Source organism: Dipodomys merriami, unplaced genomic scaffold (assembly GCF_024711535.1).
Source record: "Dipodomys merriami isolate MVZ:Mamm:240054 unplaced genomic scaffold, mDipMer1.0.p SCAF_648, whole genome shotgun sequence".
NCBI classification, from domain to species: Eukaryota; Metazoa; Chordata; class Mammalia; order Rodentia; family Heteromyidae; genus Dipodomys; species Dipodomys merriami.
The window spans coordinates 304,057-328,145 of record NW_027206233.1 but is presented as its reverse complement, the minus strand read 5'-3'; the positions used below and the strand labels follow the sequence as shown (position 1 = coordinate 328,145).

Below are 24,089 nucleotides of genomic sequence, written 5' to 3'. Positions count from 1 at the left end.
CTTCTCTCACCAGGATACTTCAAAAGATTTTAAAAATTAGACTCCTTTGAGTATGACAGTTCATTTCTGTAATCTCAGCTCCCTGGGAGACATAGGTAGAAGGAAGGGGGAAGTGAGAACCTATAAGAAAAATAATGGAAAAAGGGCCAAGGTGGGAAGTGTGGTGCTAAGGTTGAAATGCCTATATACCAAAGGCAATGCCCTGGGTTCAAACCCCAGTACTGCCAAAAAATTAAAATAAATGAGCCAGGCACCCCATAATCCAAGCACTTGGGAAAAAGAGGCATGAGGAAAGCTACACCAAAGTCCAGCCTAAGGCACAGAGCAAGACCTGTTCTCAAGATAGTTAAGAGAAGAATGATTGTTTACCTCTGAATTCCACATTTAACAAGAGCTTTAGCATCAGTTCCCCATACACAGCACAAAGAAAAAATGGGGTGGGCAGAGAGGATAGACACATGAGCACATGTATGTGGTCAGAGGCAACTGAACTCTGTCATCCCTCCCCCCTTCTAATCCTAAATCCATTCAGTTGTCAAGACCGGATGAAAACCACATTTAAAGTCCTCCTATCCTACACATCACTGACACCTGCCTGGGCTAACTTACCAGAACAAAACACTGTGCATGTTCAACTTCCAGGAATCTGATCCCTCTAGTCTTGCAACAAGGTGCCAGGCCAGGCTGCACATCCACTTCATCAATTCAGAGACCTTGTGGCTTCTCCTGCCCACTGCCAACTGCCCAAGGCATTTCCTCAGCAGCACACTGGGAGTTAGGCACACTGCCCCTATAATGTGGCAAAGAAATGAGCACAGTGTGGTGGTTTCCTCAGGAGGAATGTAAGTTCAAGGATGGCCTGGGCTTGATTGAGACACTGTCTCATTTCTCACAAAATAAAACAAAATGTCTTTCATAGAAAACATCTACACATGGCCAGGAAGCCTGCCAGCCACAGCCTGGCCACACCAGTACCTTCATGAGTCTACATACTTGAGAGAAGCTCCCAGTGGGCTACCCTGAGCCCCAAGGTAACCCTTTCAATGTGGAGTGCACAGCTCAGAGCATGCTGAGCCTCTAATAGGAGGAATGCAAATGGCAGGGTGTCTGGGCAGACCAGGTCTAGGGGCTGAGGGCTGGACATGTTCTTGGCAAGAGGCCAAGAGCCAGCTGGCTGAGACTGGGAAAACTCCAGGGCAAGGGGTCAAAGGTCTTCCAGCTCTGGTGTTAGGGAGGTCATGGGCTAAGGGCCAGACAGCATCTCAAGACAACCTGGGCAGAGGATCTGGGGTCCAGATAGGGTGTTGGGCCACCCAGGGAAAGTGGCCCAAGGCTGGCCAGTGGGATCTGCAGGTACCATGAGATGAGTGACCAGGGCCAACAGGGGTCCCCTGGCAGCTGGGATGAGGGGCTGAGGGCCAGAATGAGGTTTCAGGCAGCCGGATTGAGGAGACAGGATTTCCGAGAAGTCCAGGAGGTCCTCAGTGCCAACCATTCTCAGGAACGGCCATTGTAGGCCCAACAGTCAGCCTCTTACCTTTCTTCCCAGAATCAATACTCCACTGCATGTATGTATTGTGTTCTCCACGTAGTCCACTATGTGTGAATACTCCACTGCAATCACACGTCATGTTCTGTGGGTATAGTCCACTGTTTGTAAATACTCCACTGCATGCACAAATCATGTTCCCTGTGTATAGTCCATTGTATGTAAATACTCCACTATATGTATATGTAATGTTCTCCGTGTACAGTCCACTGTGTGTCAATACTCCCCTGGGTGTACATGCTGTGTTCTCTGTGTGCAGTTCACTGTGTGTCAGTATTCCCCTGTGTGCCCACACTGTGTCCTCCATGTACAGCCCACTGTGTGTCAGTACTCCACTGCATGGACACACCATGCTCTCCGTGTACAGTGCACTGTGTGTAAATACTCCACTGCATGCACAGGCCGTGTTCTACATGTACACCCCATGGTGTATCAATACCCCTCTGTGTGTACACACCCTGTTCTCTGTGTATAGTCCACAGTTTGTAATTCCACTGTGTGAACAGGTCATGTCTCCATGTACAGTCCACTGTGTATAAGTTCTCCGCTGTGGGCACATGCTGTGTTCTCCATGTACAGTCCACTGTGTGTCAATATTCCACTTGTGCACACTCTGTGCTCTCTGTGTGCAGCCCACTGTGTGTCAATACTCCATTGTGTGCACATGCCATGTCTCTGTGTACAGCCCACTGTTTGTCAATACTCCACTGTGTGCATATACCATGTTCTCCGAGTCTCATTATGTGTAAATAATCCACTGTGTGTGCATGTCATGTTCTCTGTATAGCCCACTATGTGTCAATACTCCAGTGTGGGCACATATTCTGTGTACAGCCCATGGCGTTTAAATACTCCACTGTTCATACATGTGATGTTCTCTGTGCACAGTCACCTGCCAAGGGGTCCTTAGGGTGCTTCTGGCTTCTTTGACTATGGTGAGCAATGTAGTATGCACATAGGTGTGTGTCACTGCCTTCTGCTGTTGTCATGCACTTGGGAGCTAGAGGTGCATACCATCTCCCTGCACCGCCATTTGGAAAACAAGCCTCTGCTCTGTAAACCTCCAGGAAACTCTAAGCACATCACCTCTTAGAATCTAGCACAATCAGTCCTCTCTGATTTTGTCACTTTAATGAATTTAATGTTAATTTGGATCCACATTTCCCTAATCACTGGTGTTGGGCATGTTCTCCCTGTACCTCTCATAATATCCACAGGGTCTTTTTTGACCTGTTGGATGAATTTTGCCTAATTTTTACCATGTTTCTTATTGCTACCTTCAAATAGTTTTACAGAAGAGTTTTGATTTATGTGCATAGCGCTTCTTCAACAATCATTCTCCCTCCATCAGTTTCTGTTCCTGCACCTATCCCAAACCCAAACTCACCTATCTCATTCAGTTTCCAAGTTCCATTTTCACATACATCTATTGAGACTGATATGTACATTCTCCCACCATTCTTCTTTATATTCATTTCCACTCCCATTAGCATCCACCTGCTCTAGTCAAGACACATTTCAGTTTCTTGATAGTCATTTTTGTTAAACTATTAGCTTTTTGATGGGGTTATGGTATGGAATCTCACTACAGCTTGTACCATACTCTAGTCAATTTGGTATGACATATATATATATATATATATATATATATATATATATATATATATAGATAGATAGATAGATAGATAGATAGATAGATAGATAGATAGATAGATAGATAGATAGATAGATAGATAGATACATATATATCTACATATATATGTTTATGTTTTAGATATATGTCATGCCAGCTTATACCATAGTAAGTTTGGTAAGACCTGTATGTATTTATATATATTTGTTTTAGGTGTAAGACCCACATGTGTTCCAGGCACTAGTGGCTTATGGCCATAATTCTAGTCACTTGGGAGGCTGAGGTCTGATTGTAGTTCAAAGCCAGTCAGGCAAGAAAGTCTGTGATATTATTATCTCCAATTAACCAGCCAAAACCTAAGAATGGAGTTGTAGCTCAAGTGGTAGAGGGCTAGCATTGAGTGAAAAAAATTAGGGACAGCACCCTGAATTCAAGGTCCTGTATTGGCAACAAAAAAGAAGTTTAAAAAGATTTGCATATGAGAGAAGACATGAGCTCCTTATCTTTCTGAGCCTGGTTGCTGCACATCAGATCCATCCATTGCCCAGCCAAAAACAAAAATTCTTCTGTATGTGTGTGTGTGTGAGTATGTGTGTGTGTGTGTGTGTGTGTGTGTGTGTGTGTGTGTGTATGCATGTACGTAATGGTCCTGGGGTTTGAACTCAGGGCTTGGGTACTATCCCTGAGCTTTTATACTCAAGGTTATCATTCTACCACTTGACTCATCTCTGCTTCTGGCTTTTTGGCGGTTAATTGAAGAGAAGAGTCTCACTGACTTTCCTGCTCAGGCTACCTTTGAACCACAAGCAGCATCAGATCTCAGCCTTCTGAGTAGCTAAGATTACAGATGTGAGCACCAGAATCCAGAAGAAGTATTTATGATTTTACTGTTTTTTTTTACAGGAGTCTAAAGTTCCCTGAGCCTTATAAAAGACTTTATATTTAGACTCTTGACCATTGTTGGAACTGTTAAGACTTTGGAGAGTCTTGGAGAATTTGCCTTGTGAGAGGAACATGAGCCTGCAGGGCCCAGGGTCAGAATGTTATACCTTAATATGAAATGTCCCCCACCAGCTCATATTTTCAAGGCATACTGCTCAACTAGTGCTGCTGTTTTGTGAGACCATGGAATCTTTGGGAGGGAGGACTGCCTGGAGGAAGTAGGTTACAGGGGAAGTTGGGCAGCGCGGAGGCTTTGAGGTTATACAGGGTCTCCAGTTTCCTCTCCTTTCTCTGCATCGTGGCCTTCGTGATGTGGGCTGCTCTACTCTATCCCACCCTCAACCATGATGAACTAACATCTCTAATACCATGGATATAACTACACAAAAATGACCAACGCAAATATCTCAGCCGTACATGATGATTGGGCTCCCAAAAGATGGTTCTGAGAGATCCAAATGCTGACTTTGTATTTTTTTGCTCTAGCTAAAAGCTTCTCAAGTTTTACAGAGCACTGGAATTTCCTAGGGATGTTATAAAGTATAAATTCATATTTGGCAGCTCTTAAGGTAGGCCTGAAATTCTGCCGGTCAACAAATCATCCTTGGAGGAGAAAGGTATTAGCTTACTTCTGAACACAAATTTGAAATAGATGTAGAATGGCAGCTATATTTCAGCATCTTAGACAATCCAGCATTAGCAGTGACCTGGTATAGTTTTCAGATAGCAAAACAGTATTTTGGAGGATCTAAGTATCTTGTCTGTACCCACTAGCTCCTTTATATAATTTGGATTAATGATAGAATTATGGATCTATACAGAAGTCTGCTTTTAAGGTGTTTCTGAAAAACAGTACCTCCAGCTAACAATATTGTTTGTTCCTTGCTTACATAGGCCTTCCTCCTCCTCCTCCTGCTCTTGCCCCTCCTTCTCCTCCTCCTCCTCCTCCTTCATTTCTATTTTTATTTTTGGTTGGTTGTGAGGCTTTAGCTTTTTTGTTCAAGGCAGTGTTCTACCACTTGAGCCATACTTCTTTTTCTGGTTAATTGGAGATAAGAGTTTCATGGACTTGTCTGCACAAGCAATCCTCAGATCTCAGCCTCCTAAGTAGCTAGGATTACAGGCTTGAGCACTGGTTCCCATTATTATTGTAAATAGGTCTTTAAGAAGAGCTTGCCCTACTAAAACCCCAACTTTTAGCTCAGTGCTTATCACTAAAACACCAGGTCAGGAGAGAAGACTCAGTACACTCTCCCTGGACTGACAAACCTAGCTCTTCTTCTTAGAACACTCATGCCATAGAACATGGGGAAATGAAGGCATCCATGTCATTAAGGAGATACATGGATTCCACGAGCAGGTCAGAAGTATGACTGGCACTTAGTAGGCACTGTATAAGATTCAGCTGCAATTACCAGCAAAAATAAACAGTATCACATCCACTTGATCCTGTGATGTATCTTGTTTGTCATATATTAATTTGTTGAATTTTTATGCTTTTTTTCTTTTTGCCTGTCCTGGGGCTTCAACTCAGGATCTGGGTGCTGTCCCTGAGATTTTGTGCTCAAGACTAGTGCTCTACCACTTGAGCCACAACTCCACTTTGGGCTTTTGGTGGTTAATCGAAGATAAGAATCTCATGGCCATTCCTACCTGGGCTAGCTTTGAACCTTAAACTTCAGATCTCAGCCTCCTGAGTAACTAGGATACAGGAATACGTCACAGGCACCTAGCCTTTTATATAATTTTAACACATTAAAAATATTTGCCTTGAGCAAAGACACACAAACAAGAAATTCATTCATCCAGAGAATAAATAATTACAGAAAGAAAGGTGACTTTCAAGGCGCTTGAAGCTGCTCTTCGTTGGCTTCACCAAAATGTAATTGCAAGGAGTAACTATTGAGAGTTGAACTCTCAATTGAATTAAATTCTAAGTCTATCTGAAGATTTTGGCACCAAGGCTTTCATGTAAGGCTTGGGCACTGCCTCTAAGCTTTTCAGCTTAAGATTTGAGCCATGGCTCCTCTTGGGGCCTTTTTTGTGGTTGATTGGAAATGAAAGTCTCATAGACTTTCTGCCATGGGCTGGCTTTGAACTACAATCCTTAGATCTCAGCCTCCTGATTAGCTACGACTATAGGCATGATCCACTGGTACTTGGCAATTTTATATTATATTTAATGAAACTTTTGAAACTCAAAGCATTTTACATTTTGTGTACAGTTTACCTTAACTGTGTATCCATTGGTTGTAATAACCACTGGGATATATATAATATTATATATATATTTTCTACTTCATGGGGATGTGTGTATTTATTTATAATTACTACAGATCATTTTCACATCTTGAGTTATTTGATGTTTGCAAAATTGATCACATCAAACACAGTGTTGTAAGTAACTCATGCTAATGCAGTCTGATTGTATTTCATGAATGTATTTAAGATTGCAATCTCCCAGCAGAAAAATGATCAGTAAAATAGGTGAGACCTATTATTATAAGGTCTACAGTAAATTCAGAAACCAGTGACCAGATAATATCAGCAAGAGACAACTTATCTCCATTTCAGCCATCTTAAAGCAGTTCTTAGTTCTGAAGCAAATAGGATTGGTTTACTTACAGTTATTATGGTCCTTTGTGATTTGGACATTAAGATTCAATGCTCATAGGACAAGCCCTAAGAACTTGTATGCTAACCTTGCTGGAAGGAAAATAGGAATAACTGGGGGACGTTGTCTGATTCCAGAAGTCCAATAATAAAACAATAACTCCTTCTCTCAAGTGGATGGTTTTATGGTAGTATAGTGACAGCTTAAAGGTACCAGAGACAACATTGGCTTGCTACCGTTCTTCACAAAGTATGGTCTCTTGTACAGGTATTAATGTTGTTGCATAAAGAATCTTCAGGATGGGATGTAGCTCAGTGGCAAAGTGATTGTCTAGCAAGCACAGTGTCCTGGGTTCAATTCCCACAACCAAAAAAGAACAGACCAAAAAAATAATCTTCTGGTAGTTCACACCTGTGTTCACACCTGTGGTCCTAGCTACTTAGGAGGCTGAGATCGGAGATCAAGGTTAGAAGCCAGCCTCTGTAGAAAATCGTGAGACTATTATATCTAATTAACCAGGAAAAAGCCAAAAGTAGAGCTGTGGTTCAAGTGGTAGAATGTCAAACTTCACAAAAAAAAGCAAAGCAAGAATGAGAGGACCTGAATTCAAGACCCAGTATCAGCACAATTCAAAAAAGAAAACTTCAGAATTTGGGTGCTGGTGGCTCACACCTCTAATCTTAGCTACTCATGAGGCTGACGTCTGAGGATTGAGATTTGACGCTGGATGGGCAGAAAAGTCCCCATGAGATTTTTATCTCCAATTAGACACTCAAAAACTGGGAATAGAGTTGTGTCTCAAGTGGTAGAACACTAATCTTGAGCACAAAGAGGTCCAGCGACAGTGCTCGGGCTCTATGATCAAGCCCCAAAACAGAAACAAAAACAAATCTTAAGAAAATTTAAGATGACTCTATCTGCTATTAAGTCTGACTGAAAATTATGTGATCGATGATGAATGACACTAATAACATTTAATAACAAGACTTCTCATGATGAGTTATTATGTGATGGCACTGTGCTGATCACTGTATATGAATGATCTCATTCCAACTTCAAAGTAGCCCTTGGAGGTAGGGACTGTGATGTCTCCATTTTATGGATGAGAAAACAAGGCCAAGAAATACGTGTCCAAAATCACAGAGTTAATGGGTGGCAGGACAGAGTTCAAATCTTGATCTGGGTACAAAGTACATTTTCTCCTTAAGTTGTGGTTAAAAATTATTATTTTCACAATGTGAAATGTGTAAATCAGTGACATTTAGCAATTCACAATTTTGTGTTACTGTTGCATTATTTCTGGAGTATTTTTATTACCTTACAGAAGACCTATTAAGGAGTAATTCTCCAACATTACATTGCTCCTAATTCCTGTTAGCACCAATCTACTCTGTCTCTATGGATTTGCCTGTTCTACACATATTTTATATCAGTGGAATCATACAATAAATGGCCTTTTACCTCTGGCTTCTTTTAGTTAATACAGTGTTTGGGAGGTTAACTATGTCACTGCATTTATCAAAACCTTTTGTCCAACCAGAAGGCAGTGGCTCACTTCTGTAATACTAATCATAAGGCTGAGATATGAGATTCTTTTTTTTTTTTTGGTGCGGTCATGGGGCCTGAACTCTGGGCCTGGGCACTGTCCCTCAGCTCTTCAGCTCAAGGCTAGTGCTCTACCACTTAAGCCACAGTGCCACTTCCTGCTTTTGTCTTTTTGCTTATGTGGTGCTGACGAATTGAACCCAGGGCCTCATGCATGCAAGGCAAGTGCTCTACCACTGAGCCACCTTCCCAACCCCAGTCTATGAGATTCTTATCTCCGATTAACCACCAGAAAGCTAGGAGTGCCAGTATGGCTCAAACTGGTAGAGCACTAACCATGAGAGAAAAAAGCTCAGGGCAGCAAGCAGGCCCTGCATTCAAGCCCCATGACCACAAAAAAGTAAAAAATGAAACACGCCTTCTGTCCATATTATCTTTTTCCCACTTTATTTTATTGGTGAACTTATTTAATGACAAGTAGGGAGGTAGGGAGGTTCCCAAGTGGGTTAAGTTGGAAGTACCAAAAAATTCAGGATCTAGGCTTTCTCCATATGTGTAGTTGCAATGAAGGGTTAGTTGGAGAGAAGAGTTTTTTCCAGACTTGTCTGCCCAGGATGGTTTTGAACCACGATCCTGACATATTAGTCTTCTCAGTAGTTAGGATGCTAGGCATACCACCCGTACCCAGCTTCAATTTCTTTTTACGTATAAGAAAAGCTTGCCCTGAATTTTCCCCCTCCAATCTGCTCTGCCAGATATTCAAGGCAACCTATTCCTCAGCAGTTGCTGGCAAAGAAATGGAATTACAATGAATGATGTAAGATTAATGAAGGTTGAGGCTGGAAGGGGCCCTGTTTCCCCTGTGGTCCACAGTTACCTGATACCTGAACAAAATCCAAAATGTAAGAGAAAGTGATGTCTGTAAGATGGGGCAGCCACTAGTATGTGGGAAAGATTTCCTGAAAGAAACCCATCTGTTCTGAGCTCCAGGCCTTAACTGAATGTCTGAAATGACAAACAAAACTATCCAATCACCAACCTCAACTTGCCCAAGATGAAACTCATGGTCCCTTCCCAGTGTTGTATTTAGTTGTGACAAGCATTCCCATTTCAGATGCCCATGCCAGCAAAAGAATCGTCACATCAGCTTTATCATCCATACCAAACACAGTCCCAAGTCCTGCTGATCTAGTCACTCTTACTTATATCCACTGCTACCATCCTAAGTCCAAGTGACCTCATCAGTTCTTCCCTGGATAATCCACTGTAGTTTCTTCACAGCACAGTTAGAATGGTCCTTTCAAATATAAATTGGTTGTGTTTAAGGCACTGCTCCTGGAAGAAAGACTAAAATTAGGTCTTTGTCTAATCCTTCTAGTCCCAGTCACACTGCTTTCCTTTGAGCTTAATAAGGTTTGCACTCCATCCCACCTCAAGACGTCTTCATCTGCCCCTTATCACTTTTCCCTTTCACCTTAACCTTCATTTCCAAAGGAAAGCTTTCCCACGCATCCTCATGGTAAGACCCTTGCACTAGGAATCACATCTTGATGGTCAGATTCTTGTACTAGAAGTCATGTCCTCATGCTCAGACCCTTGCACTAGGAGTCACATCGTCATGGCTAGACACTAGCACTTGGAGTCACATCCTCATGGTCACATTCGTGCATTAGGAGTCACATTCTCATGGTCAGACCCTTTCACTAGAAGTCACATCCTCATGGTCAGACACTTGCACTGGGAATAACATCCTCATGGTCAAATCCTTGCACTGGGAGTCACGACCTCATGATTAGATCCTTGCACTTGTGCTGGGAGTCATGTCCTCATGGCTATTTCCTTGCACTAGGAATCACATCTTCAAGGTAGAACCTTGGACTGGAAGTTAGAAAGGATTCCTTCTTTTTTCTCAGTATGCAGACTAAGGTCTAAGGTCCATAACAAGAAGCAGCTGGTGCTTCTTCAACAACACACTAAATGCTAAGTACATGGCTGTTGAATGGCTATGTTAATGTGTAACCTTAACAGAAGTGTGGCAGACATGGAAAGTACCCCAATTCCATGCGGTTAAAGGATAGCCAAGACTGACCCCCTGGTTGGCAGTGCAAGTCACTTGCGTCCATCTGTTGTGGTTTCACCTCTGGCCCCATCTCTCCGGAATGGGCCGGGGGTGGGGTGCAGAGGTCAAGTGAAGTAACAGCCACCGGCCTGTGATTGGGCTCTCTGGCTCGCCGGTTGGGAAAGGGGAATGTCTCTGGGTGCTGATTGGCTGTCTCACTGCGGTTGGGTAGGCAGCGGTAGCAGCAGTGGCAGGGGCAGGTGCTTGGAGGGACTGGACAGAGCCCAGCAGAGAGGGAGGAGGCAGGCGGAATGGGTCCTTGCCACAGGATGTGCTGAGTGTTGCTTGTGTGGGCTGCCAGCCTAGACCTGCAGTGACCAAAGCTGGATAAGGGTGTTCTGGTGCCCTGTGACAACCACCAGCGATTCTATGCAGGAGAGCTTTTGCTGGGTCGTGGCCAACCGCTTCTACCAGCTGCTGGAAGGTGAGTAGGACCAGTTCCACATCCTGTGCGATGCCAATCGCTCTCGCCAGCAGCAGCAGCTGCATAGCCGCAAGCAAGACAAGACCGCCATGGTGGCTGCAGCTCCGGTGGAGCTACACAGGAACTTAGGTTCCCAGGCCGGACGCTGGCGGCAGCCACAGGGAGTCTCAGAAGGAGCTCAAGAGCCTCCCGGTGCCCGGTGAGCCTTGGCAGGACAGCCCAGGCCCTCAGCCACCAGGTACATGGGTAGGAGAGGAGAGGAAGGGCACCGGGTGCAGGACAACCAGGCCAGCTGCCTAGATCCTCGGCATGAGACCAAGGCACTGTGTGCAGCGAGGATGAGCGCCCTGGAGGCATTTCATGTGCCAAGAGTGCTCTTGGCCAGGAAGGTGGGAGCCTATGAAACGGGGAGCCTGGCTGGCGCCCCAGGTGGTCCTGGGGTGCCACCGAGCCAGCAAGCAAGTCTGGAGCGGGCTGGTGCTACCAGCATGAAGGGAAGGGGGTGGCCGGTGGGGGGCCACAGAGGACAGGGGGTGGGGTTGCCTTTCTCTAACTGGCGCTGGCCTGGCTGCACTTGCATTCCTGAATCACCCCTGACTGCTCTAAGACAGGCGTTCCTAACCCTGGCACCTCCAAGCTTCTAGATGTCTCCTGCCTCATCAGACCATGGCCTGGTGCAGGAAGAGGAAGGGCACCTCAGAAAACACTTCCACCTGACCCGCCCTGGCCTGAGGCATCTGCACCTGCCTCCCACTTCTTCCCTGAGTGCTGAGTGAGGCGAGTGGTTTTCATGAGGTGAGGTGTGTGGTTGTCACTCTTCTGATTGTTGAGGTTAGCTGTGTGGTTGTCACTGTTCTAGGTGTTGAGGTTAGATGTGCAATTGTAACTGTTCTGAGTATTGAGGTTAGGTATGTGGTTGTCACTTTTCTGAGAAATGAAGTTAGGTGTGTAGTTGTCACTGTTCTGAGTACTGAGGTTAAATGTGTAGTTGTCACTATTCTGAGTGTTGAGGTTAGGTGTGTAGTTGTTACTGTTCTGACTGAGATTAGGTGGGTAGTTATCTCTGGTCTGAGTCGAGGTTAGGTGTGCGGTTGTCACTGTTCTGAGTACTGAGGTTATGTGGTAGTTGTCACTGTTCAGAAAACTGAGGTTAGGTGTGTATTTGTCACTGTTCTGAGTATTGAGTTTAGGTATGTAGTTGTCACTATTCTGATGACTGAAGTTAGATGTACAGTTGTTGCTTTTGTGTGTATTTAAGTTAGGTGTGTGGTTGTCACAGTTCTGAGTGCTGAGGTTAGGTATATAGCTGTCACTGTTCTGAGTAGTGAGGTTAGGTGTGCAGTTGTCATTGTTCTGACTGTTCTGATATTGATGTTAGGTGTGCAGTTGTCACTGTTCTGAGTTTTGAAGTTAGGTGTGTGGATGTCACTTTTCTGAGTGTTTGAGATATGCAGTTGTCACTGATCTGAGTACTGAGGTTAGGTGTGCTATTGTCATTGTTCTGAGTATTGATGTTAGGTGTGTGGTTGTCACTGTTCAGAGTACTGGGGTTAGGAGTGTAGTTGTCACTGCTCTGAGTGTTGAGGTTAGATGTGTAGTTGTCACCATTCTGAGTGTTGAGTTTAGGTGTTCTGTTGTCACTGTTCTGAGTATTCAAGTTAGGTGTGCAGTTGTCACTAGTCTGAGTATTGAGATTAGATGTGCATTTGTTACTGTTTTGACTGTTCTGAGTATTGATGTTAGGTGTGCAGGTGTCACTGTTCTGAGTACTGAGGTTATGTGTTTGGTTGTCACTGTTTTTAGTGTTGAAATGAGGTGTGTAATTGCCACTGTTTTGAGTAGTGAGTTCATGTGTATATTTGTCACTTCTGAGTATTGAGGTTTGGTGTGCTGTTGTCAGTGTTCTGAGTATTGAAGTTAGTAGTGTGGTTGTCACGATTCTGAGTATTGAGTATAGCTATGTAGTTTTCACTGTTCTGAGTATTGAGGTTGGGTGTGTATTTTTCACTGTTCTGAGTACTGGGGTTAGCTGTGAAATTATCACTTTTCTGAGTATTGAGATTAGGTGTGTAGCTGTGTCTGTTCTGAGTTGAGATTAGGTGTACAATTGTCACTGTTCTGAGTGTTGAGGTTAGGTGTGTAGTTGTCACTGTTCTGAGTGTTGGGGTTAGGTGTGCTGTCATCACTGTTCTGAGTATTGAGGTTAGGTGTGTGGTTGTCACTTTTCTGAGTAGTGAGATTAGGTGTGCATTTGTCACTGTTGACTGTTCTAATTATTGATGTTAGCTGTACAGTTGTCACTGTTCTGATTACTGAGATTAGATTTGTAGTTGTCACTTTTCTGAATGTTGAATTTAGGTGTGCAGTTGTCAATGTTGTGAGTACTGAGCTTATGTGTGTAGTTTTCACTGTTCTGAGTATTGAGGTTTGGTCTTCTGTATTCAGTTTTCTGAGTATTGTAGTTTTGAGTGTGGTTGTCACTGTTCTGAGTATTGAGATTAGGTGTGCAGTTGTCACTGTTCTGAGTACTGCAGTTAGGTGTGTAGTTGTCAATGTTCTGAGTAGTGATCTTAGGTGTGTAGTTGTTATCGTTAGCAGAGCTTGTTTGCCTATTCCTGGCTTGGTCAAGACTCATCCACTGCTTTCTAGGCAGCAGAAGCTCACGCCTGTTCTCCTAGGTCTTCAGGATGCTAAAACGGAATCAAGGTTCAAAGACAGCCTGGCAGGAAAGTTCAGGAGACACTTACCTCCTGTTAACCATGGTGGGGCTGCAGTTCATTGGTGGAGTGACAACCCTGAGCCAGAAATCTTGAGGGACAGTGCTCAGGCCTGAGCATGGACATGCGTGCACACTCACATATACATGTGTGCACATACACACACAAAGTGTGAGTTCATGCCCTGTCAGAAAATTTTAAGTGCTAGCACCTTGACTTGTGCAAATCGCGACTCTACCTTTATCTGTGTGGAGAAGATTTGTTGCTTGAGAATCAGAAGTCTGTAAAATAAAGTCTGTAAAATAAAGATGCTGAAAACCAAATGCTATTCGGTATGTCAGTAAGTGTATGACCTTACTTAATCAAATGAGATAATGCACTTTTACCTTACTTTTTTTCTCAAATTAGAGAAATATAAAATTAAATGAGGCAAGGATTCTCCATTTATTTACTGATCTACGTAGTTTTTGCTGTAATAGTTTGAACTGATGGCCTCACTAATTTTTAGATATAGCTGTCTCCCTATGCTTCCTACAAAGCTGAGATTAGAAGTGCATGCCATCATGACTTCATGTCTAGCTTCATTTTTTTAAACAAATGAAAATGTTGTGTCCTTTAGAAGAGTGTGACACTGCAGCTAGTATTGCTAATAAGCTGACTTTTCACAGTTTTCAATTTTAAAATAAATTTTTGTCATTTTTTTCTTATAGTATTGAGGATCAAACTTGGGGCCTCAAGCAAGCCAGGCCAAAGGACATTATCAATGAACTATAGTCCTACCCTGTGGTGGAAATTTTAAACATGTATGACATTGAATGAACACCCTTTATTTTTCCTGACATCAGCACTGTGAATTTATATACACAAATTTAATTACATAAATGCACAGTGCTTTTTCTTTTTTCAAAACTTAAGTGATATAATCTGGGATGCAGTCCACTTCCTGCCTGACAGTGCACTACCAACTTTTCTGTCCATTTAGAGTCTAGGCAATCTGGCTTTTGAGACATATATTTACAAATCTTGAGGTAATTTTATAGGTAGAATAACATTGTAGTTTTTTTCAAGGTGCATAATAGAAGAAAGCACCTCATTAATTTCCATTTATGTAGTTACTGTACTAAATTTATCTGTAATGAGTGTTAAAGTTCTACACAAATTTCTGTAAGCCCTGTTATGAAGGTCTGTGATTTTCTCTACTTAAATATTTTATTTATTTATTTTATTGTGAAAAAACCATACAGAGGGGTTACAATTACATGGGCAAGATAATGAGTATATTTCTTATGAAGCCTTGTTGCCTCCTCCATTGTTTCCCATTCCCGTCCTTTCCCCTTTCCACCCCACCCCCACCCCTGCCAAAGTTGTAAAGTACATTTTTCAACATAATGTATTGTAAATCTCATTGTTGCAATGGGTCCACCTGTATCCCTATTTAAACGATGTGTTTTTTTCCTTCCCCTTTAAAATTATACATGTTATGCCAAGGTCACAGGACCCCCACCAAGAAGAACTCTACAGTTGTTTTATTTAAACAGGCTGTAGCTTGGGCCTCATCTTACACTCTGACACAGTGGCGCTCAGGAGGAGAGCACTGAGCTAAGGATGTGCAGGTCTTATAAAGGTACACACCCAGGTGGTTTATCACCACCTATTGCTCTGCTACAAACAAGCAACAAGTGGTCACTGCCTCCAAATTTTAACCCTTCATTTCCCCCCCATTGACTTATAGTCCTGAGACACAATCTTGTAGCTCTGGGCCAAAACTAAATTCCAATACCTCTCGAACTTGAACGGGTATAGTCCCTCTCTGACCTTAGCCATAATATTAAACAATAATATCAATAACAATCAGTTTATTTTTCTTTTCTTGAGGTGTATGCGGAGTGGTTGGGTAGGATGCTTGCAGACTTCTCATGTTTCCCCACGGTCATCCAGGGCAAAGGGTTCAGCTGGTCTGGCATGGGAGCAGTGGATCCAAGCAGCAAGGGCAGGAGGAGTAGTCAGTAGCACCATGTAAGGTCCCTTCCACCGTGGTTCCAGAGATCTCAAGTTGTGCCTTCGAACAAACACCCAGTCCCCTGGTTTAAACAAATGGGGGGTAGGAATAGAAGCAGAATCATAATGCTCTAAGCTGGGGCCACATACTCTTATGCAACAGCTGTAAATAGTCAAGCTTACACAGAAATTCAGTATCATCCAAATCAGCAAGCAATTCAGTCTGAAGACTAGGGATAATGGGTGGAGGGGGTCCATGCATTATTTCAAAAGGAGTAAAGCCAAACTGATAGGGTGAAGTTCTTATTCTAAACAGGGGCAAAAGGAAGGAGTGATACCCAATCTGCGCCAGTCTCCAAGGCCAATTTATTTAAGGTCTCCTTTCTGATTCATTCTTTCTACCTGCACTGAACTCTGGGGTCTATAAGCACAGTGCACATTCTAATCCATCCCAGGTGCTGTGGCTATTCCCTGACTTACTTTTGAGATGAAGGCCCATCCATTATCTGTCCCAACAGTGGATGGGAAGACATACCTGGGTAGGATTTCTTCCAGGATCTTCTTAGCCATGATTTTCACAGTCTCATGTTTGTTGGGTAGGCTTCAACCCATCCTGAAAAAGTGTCTACAAAAACTAGCAAATATTTATATCCAAATTTTCCAGTTTTAATTTCTGTGAAGTCTACTTCCCAATACACACCTGGCCTATCTCCACGGAGGCAAGCTCCTTTTGTAACCAGTTGATTGGGGGCATTGGTGAGCTGACAGGCTTCACAATTTTTTTTAAATTTAATTTTATTTTATTTGTTAACATACTGTACAGAGGAGTTACAATTACATGGGCAGGATAATGCATACATTTCTTACCAAACATTGCAGCCTCCTCCTTTGTTTACCCTTCACATCCCTTCCCAGCCTCCCCCCTCCCCCCCATCCCAATCCTATTCCTTCCCCCCCACACACCGACGTTGTAAAGCTCGTTTTGGACATGACAACTTGTACTTCTCATTGTTGCAACAGGTCCACCTGTATCCTTAAACAACTGGTTTTTCCCCATCTTCTCCACAAGTTATACTGACATCAAATATAGTGAAAGCAGGGGTTATACTGTGGGGGAGGGACATACAAAGCAACAAAGAGATAATCTTATAAATGCGTAAGAAACACATGCATGGAAGAAAAAAAACATTAAAATACACATCTAAGGGTTCATTTTCCTGACATCACATTATCTGACCTTTTCCGCTTGACTCATATATATACTAGATATTACAAATAAGGGAAACCATGGGACCTATGTTTCTTGGGCCTGGCTTACTTCACTTAATATAATTTTTGCCAAGTTTTTCCATTTTCTAACAAATGGGGCAATGTCATTCTTTCTGATGGAGGCATAGAATTCCATTGTGTATATATACCACATTTTCTTGATCCAATCATCTACTGAGGGGCATCAGGGTAGGTTCCATATCTTAGCTATGGTAAATAATGCTGCAATAAACATAGTTGTGCTGGTAGCTTTAGTGTGGTCTTGTTTGTATACATTTGGGTAAATGCCCAAAAGTGGGATTGCTGGGTCATAGGGGAGTTCTATGTGAAGTCTTTTGAGGAACCTCCATACTGCTTTCCAAAGTGGTTGAACAAGTTTACATTCCCACCAACAATGAAGTAAAGTTCCTTTCTGTCCACATCCCCTCCAGCATCTGTTGTTGTTAGAGTTCTTGATTTTTGCCGTTCTAACTGGAGTGAGGTCATATCTCCATGTTGTTTTGATTTGCATTTCTTTTATGGCTAGGGATGTTGAACATTTCTTCATGTGTCTATTGGCCATCCTTCTTTCTTCTTCAGAGAAGTTTCTCTTTAAATCTTTTGCCCACTTATTTATTGGGCAGTTGTTTCTTTGAGGATTTGTTGTTGGGGGGTTTAATTTTTTGAGTTCCAAGTATATTTTAGATATGAGACCCTTGTCAGTTGTATGGCTAGTAAAGATCTTCTCCCAATCCGTGGGTTTTCTATTGATCTTGCTAGCTATGAGGCTTCACAATTTTTAACAATGTCCTTGATGAGTTGATTTTTACTTTGGAGTGTTAGAGCATGTCCTGCAGTCTTCGTGTTCCCATGTGAGGGACGCAATGGATTCTCTTTAGAATCCCCTTCCCCAATCTTTTTAGCAAGATAACTTTCCCCTCACCAGTTTTCCTTCTCTGTCCAGAGGTTTATAGGCCATGGGAATTTTCTTTATCCACTGCAAGTCTTCTTGGGGATACTGAGGCTCAGGAGGCAAAGCTCGTGGCCCTGGGTCTACTAGAGTCAGCTCTGGGCTGGAGGGCCAACTCCTCAGCTGCCTGATTGGCCAAGTTATTTCCTTTGGTTATAGAATCAGTTCCGTTTTGATAGCCAGGGCAGTGCATAATGGCAATATTTGCTGGTTCCCATCTAGCCGAGGCTTAAAATTTCTTGTTTGTTTTTAATATATTTTCCCTCAGCTGTCAGCAGCCCCCTCTCTTGGGAAATGGCTCCATGGCCATGCACGTTGGCAAAAGCATACCGACTGTCTGTGTAAATGTTTAGTCTCTTCCATTTTCCCATTTGTAGGGCTTTTGTTAGTGCCACTAGCTCTGCTCTTTGTGCAGACATTCCCTGGGGGAGTGCTTCTGCCCACACTATCTCAGTGTCCGTGATGATTGCTGCGCCTGCGTATCTTGTTCCATCTCAAATGAAACTGCTGCCCTCTGTGAACCATGTATGCTCAGCATGTGATAGTGGCGATTCCAACAAGTCTGGCCTCTTTTCCTTTACCCAGTCTCTCTTTTCACGCTCAATTTCATGTTTTCTGTCCTTCCTTTCCTGTTTTTGCCACGGCTACTAGATCCCTAATAGACCTCTCACCGAGAGTCAGATTCTACAGCTGTTTTATTTAAACAGGCTGCAGCTTGGGCCTCGTCTTCAACTCCGACACAGCGGAGCCCAGGAGGAGAGCCCTGAGCTAAGGATTTTCAGGTCTTATAAAGGCACACAACAGTGCAGTTTAGCCCCATTTGTTGCTTTGCTACAAACAAGCAACAAGTGGTCACTGCCTCAAAACTTTAACCTTTCAATACCAACATCAAATACAGTGAAAGCAGGGATTATACCATAGGGGAGGGACATAAAAAGCAACAAAAAATCATCTTACAAATATGTTCGAAACAACCGCAGGAGAGAAAAAAAAAACATTTCTTCATGTATCTATTGACTATCCTTTCCTCTTCAGAGAAGTTTCTCTTTAAGTCGTTAGCCCACTTATTTATTGGGCAGTTGTTTCTTTGAAGATTTGGTTTTGGGGGATTTAATTTTTTAAGTTCTAGGTATATTCTAGATATGAGTCCCTTGTCTGTATAACCCATGCTTTCACTGTATTTGATGTTGGTATAATTTGTGGAGGGGAAGGGAAAAAACAAATCGTTTAACTAAGGATACAGGTAGACTCATTGCAATAATGAGATGTATTAATCGTTATGTCAAAAAACGAACTTTACAACTTTGGTGAGGGGTGGGGGGAGTGTCGGGTGGGGAGAGGGGGGAGTATGGAAAGGGATGGGAAGTGGAAACAAAGAGGAGGCTACAATGCTTGATAAGAAATGTACTCGTTATCTTGCCCATGTTATTGTAATTCCTCTGTACGGTATTCTCATAATAAAAAAGAAAAGAAGAAACATTTGAATCCTTATCTTGGGGTTCCAATCCAGATGCCCCTCAATAGATGAATGGATCAAGAAAATGTGGTATGTATACACAATGGAAGTCTATGCCTCCATCAGAAACAATGACATTGCCCCATTAGTTAGGAAATAGAAATGCTTGGCAAAACTCATATTAAGTGAAGTAAGCCAGGCCCAAAGAAACATAGATCCTATGGTTTCCTTTATTTGCAACAACTAGTATATGTCTGAGACAAACAGAAACTGTCAGATAAGTTGATGTTAGGCAAAATGAAACATTTTAAATTTAGTCTGAAGATTGAGTGAATGCTTAGCATAGAGAAATGTCAAGCATTTGGGAATACACTTTTTGACATACACCAGAAACATTAATCCTCCAGAATGTGGGAATTAGATGCTTGCCCCGTGGAATTGGAAGTTTTACTGTACTAAACTATCCAAAGCTGTACAGAAACCTATGAGAGGCCCTTTGCTCAGTATATTCTCTAACCATCAGAGACTGTTTCAGCTCGCTTTCCTCAGCTTTCTTCAGAGCCTAGAAACCCTTTGAGCCAAAATGCAACTATTTTATGGGAACTCTTGCTGGAAATTTTACTGTATTCTTTTCCTTTTCTAAGCTTGTGTTTAGATCAGTGATCCAATGCTAATGCAAGCCTTTTATTGGAAAAGGCTGGTGAAATGCAAGCTGCTGTTCTAGTGTGGAAAAGCAAGGTGGGTTCAATTGCAGTTTTGACCTCTTACAACTGATTTGGGGGGAAAATGTCTGTCACTATTAGCTTTGGTCTTTGGAGATTTAGAGGGAGAATATAGTATTTGCAGGATATTGGTAAATATCCTAGTAAGTAGCCAATTCTATTTAACACTTCAATTTACATACAGAAATGATGGAAATGACTTTACTATAAAGCAAGTTTAATTGATATAGTTAAAAATGAGATAGCAGAAAGAAGGTAGAATAATCAATGAAGTAATTCTGTAGTTGAATGGAGATACTATAATGGTAAAACACAAATGTTTATGGGTTGCAAATAGAAAATCTACAGCAAATCTTTTAATTTTTCACTTTGCTAACTTTATTTATGTAGGTGCTAATTCTAGGAATTGAACTTAAGGCCTGGGCTCTGTCCCTTAGCTTTTTCTTTTGCTTATGGTTAGTGCTCTACCACTTGAAGCCACAGCTCCACTTCTGGCTTTCTTAGAGATCACATAACTTTTGTGCCTAAGTTGGCTTCCAACTCTGCTCCTCAAATTCCATTCTTACATGTAGCTAGGACTACAGGAATAAGCCACCAGTACTCACCTTCAACTTGTTTTTTTTGTTGTTTTGTTTTGTTTTGTTTTGTTGTTGTGGAGCTTGAGCTCTGTATCTGGATTTTGTCCCTCAGATCTTCTGTTCAAGCCTAGCACTCTACCGCTTTGAACCACAGTGCTAATTTCAGTTTTTCTGGTGCTCAATTGGAGATAAGAGCCTCATGGATTTTCTGCCAGGCTGGCTTTGAACCATGATCCTCAGCTTTTGACCTTCTGAGTAGCTTGGGTTTCAGGTGTGACCCACCAGTGCCTGGCTCAACTTATTAACAACTTAGTGACATTTTCCCCCTGATTTCAACTACCCCTTCTATTTTGGTTGATCTGATTTGTTTCTACAGTAGAAGTATAATCCTCTATGAAAATATCATAAAGTGATGTAAGTTAGATTTAAATAGTTATTGATATTATAGGATATTAGAGCCATAGAGTGAACTTAAATCCCTTGTGCAATATTTGACACTCAAAAACATTTTATATTCAAGGTAATTACATAATTTTATATTCGTGATGTACAAACAGGATTTTTATTTTAAGACTTGATAGTACTTACTTATTTGTGTTAGAGTATAAAGTTTAGTTAGGAAATAATAATGAGAAAACTGAAAAAAAATCCCTGTATTTTTAAAGTTTGTAATTTTTGCCAGTCCTGGGGCTTGAACTCAGGATCTGGGCACTGTCTCTGAACTGCTTTTGCTCAAGAGTAGTGTTCTACCACTGAGCCACAGTGCCACTTCTGCCTTGTTCTGTTTATGTGGTACAGGGCATCTTGCATGGTAGGCAACCACTAAGCCACATTCCCAGCTCTATGCCTGTATTTTTATTGTGGATACATGAGAGGAATTTAATGAGATGTACATCCATTATTTGAATAAATTTTAATATTTTTCTATATGTACTATCAGCGTGGTGTAATTACTCCTAAGGAAAATCAAAGAAGTATAGCAAAAGCTATAAATAATATTTGAGGACCCTTCTAAATCTAAGGGGAAAAAGACAATTTTGGAAGACAGTTTAAGAAATGACAAAGTTCAAAAGTTATTTACTAACTTATTAGATGGCTTAAAATACAGGATTTGATTGCATATTCTAAAGCAGCAGAAGAGAAAAGACAAAAGAGGGTTAGCACTTTGTCCTTGTTTCACCTGGATGCTGGATTCTCAAATGGACAAAAAAAAGATACCTTCTTGAGTGAGTTGAAAACTGAGTTGAGGCCCACACTAGAGACATATAGCAAATATATAAATCCCATTCAAGGGAAGGAAAATCTTTTTAAAATACAATGTTAAGTACAATCTAATATTGTACTTTAAACTACAATCAAAGGTACTGGTATGTACTACTTTCCTGGATGAGGTTTAGAACTATGGTTTCATAAAGCTGCTTTTGAAATGTGAAATGTAGTTAGTTTATTAAATTGTGTTAATAGAGGTCATCTATAATTAACCAGGTGTGGTGCATGCCTATGATTTTAACCCTCAGGAGTCTTGATACAGAATGATTGTGAGTTCCAGGCTAATCTCAAACATATGTAATGACCTTATTTCAAAACACAGCAACAACAAAAAGAAAGAAAAAGATACCTATAATTATATGGTTTATTGTATACTCTCTAAAACATAAGTGAAGTCATAATAGTAATAAGGTTTTATTAAAATGAATAAATTCTAGAAAATAACATCAGCAACTTTTTCCCCTGAAATTCCCATTTATCCAGTGGTATTCCAACTGGTTTTTGGAAAAATGAAATCTTAAGGAACCTATAGAATTGTACCTAGTGTTTCATGGATGTTGTGTTTTAGCCCTCTGCTTTGGTTTTCTGCTGGCAGGCCAGAAATGGACTCCTAGAAAAGGGGAGCAACAATGCTGGAATGACAGCTGGAGAAAAGAGGTGATACTTAATAGAGCTGAGCAGAGATCCTACAGGGAATATGGACCATTTGAGGCCAAGAGGCAGGCCGACTTTACAGCTGAGAAGTTTTCAGCTGAAATGTATGTACAGTCCTCAACTGGGTTGGTTGGGGAACCAGAGGACTTTTCAGAACAGCCATAACCCTTTGTGACCTTTCCATATTACAGATCTTAGGAACATTTTGATAGTTTAGGCAACAAGTCATTATTATTTTAGATGACACCTGAAAGATCTTCATGTATTTCAGAGATGACCTTATATCAAGATTCAGGGCCAGTTGTATAATTAAAACTAAATGTGGAGCTGGGTTCTGTTGGCTCATGCCTGTAATTCTAGCTACTCAGGAGGCTGAGATATGAGGATCGTGGTTCAAAGGCAACCCCAAGCACGAAAATCCTTGAGACTCTTATCTCTAATTAACCACCAGAAAACAGGAAGTGGTGCTATGGTTTAAATGGTAGAGTGCTAGCCTTGAGATGAAGAGCTGAAAGATATCACCCAGGCCCAGAGTTCAAACCCCATGAACAACAAAAATAAATAAATAATAAATTAACCATGGGCTTGGAATGTACTTTATCAGTAGAGCATTGGGAGAGCTCTTTAGAATATACAAGGCCCTAGTATCAATGTCTAATTCCACTGCAAAGGAAAAAAATATTTTCCATAATATGAGAAGCACACAGTGCAGTGTTTCACACGAGTTAACATAGCTGTTTTGCGAGACACCACCTTAACTTATAAAAAGCTGAGTGTCCTGGTACATGCCTTTCACCTATGTGGGAAGCATAAATATGCGGTCCAGGCTGGCCTAATCAAAAGCAAGTATACAAAAGTAACAAAATAGCTGGACTCTAGTGGCTCACATCTGTAGTACTAGCTACTCAGAAGGCTAAGATCTGAGGATCACAGTTTGAAGTCAGCCCAGGCAGTAAAATCCATAATATTTTCTCTCCAATTAGCCAGATTAGAACTGAGGCCTAATACAGCAGCAGCTGTAAACAACAACAAAAAAAGGTAAGTAAAAGCTCAAGGTCCTGAGTGTAAGGACCAATACTGACACCAGAAAAAAATAAACAAGTAAATAATCAAAAGGAACTGGAGGCATGGTTCAAGTAGAGTGCCTTTGTAGCAAGCATACAGTCCTTAACTCAAGCCCCAGCACAGCAAAACAAAACAAAACCAAAACAGGTGAGTATATTGGATTCTTTAAAATTTTACTTTGAAGTTTTACACTAAGGAGCTAATTTTAGAGTAGGGATATAATTAGGGTTTTGATTTAGCATTATGAATTCTGTCTCTTAAATAGATTGAAACAGATTCTTAATTCTATGATCAGCTAAGTAGGCTATCATGAGACATGTGAAGAAAAGTCTAATATGATACATGATACCAAACTCTGGAAAGTTCTCTGGTGTGAAGTAATGCATAGGACTGGTGCATTCTACCATGTCTCCTGAGTCAGAGCAAAGCCTTCTACAAACGTAGTTATTATTTTGCTTATGCCTCGTGTTAGTAAGATAGTTCTGTATTTAGGGAGTCAAGTTTCTCAAAGTGTTTTGACTTCCTGCCATCCAAATTCATTTAGGACCCTGTCTGAAACAAAGTCTTAGTCAAAGAACATGGCTTT

At 41.6% G+C, this 24,089-nt stretch overlaps 1 protein-coding gene across 6 annotated transcripts in view; it reads left to right on the top strand.

The window, feature by feature from the left end:
• Window positions 1-10,624: 10,624 nt before the first annotated feature.
• Window positions 10,625-24,089, top strand: part of LOC138815532 (intracellular hyaluronan-binding protein 4-like) — a 55,992-nt gene continuing 42,527 nt past the window's right edge. For 4 of the 6 annotated variants that reach the window (XR_011368348.1, XR_011368347.1, XM_070004980.1 and 1 more), the window contains exons 1-3: window positions 10,625-10,826; window positions 22,380-22,542; window positions 23,426-23,476. Coding sequence is in view for 3 of the 6 variants with exons in the window: in XM_070004980.1 (XP_069861081.1) it covers window positions 10,772-10,826; window positions 22,380-22,542; window positions 23,426-23,476 (269 nt within the window). In the remaining 3 variants the exon portion in view is untranslated. Of the gene's footprint in view, window positions 10,827-19,859; window positions 19,954-22,379; window positions 22,543-23,421; window positions 23,963-24,089 lie in introns of those variants that run through there. The other 2 variants (XR_011368349.1, XM_070004981.1) reach the window with 2 other exon arrangements.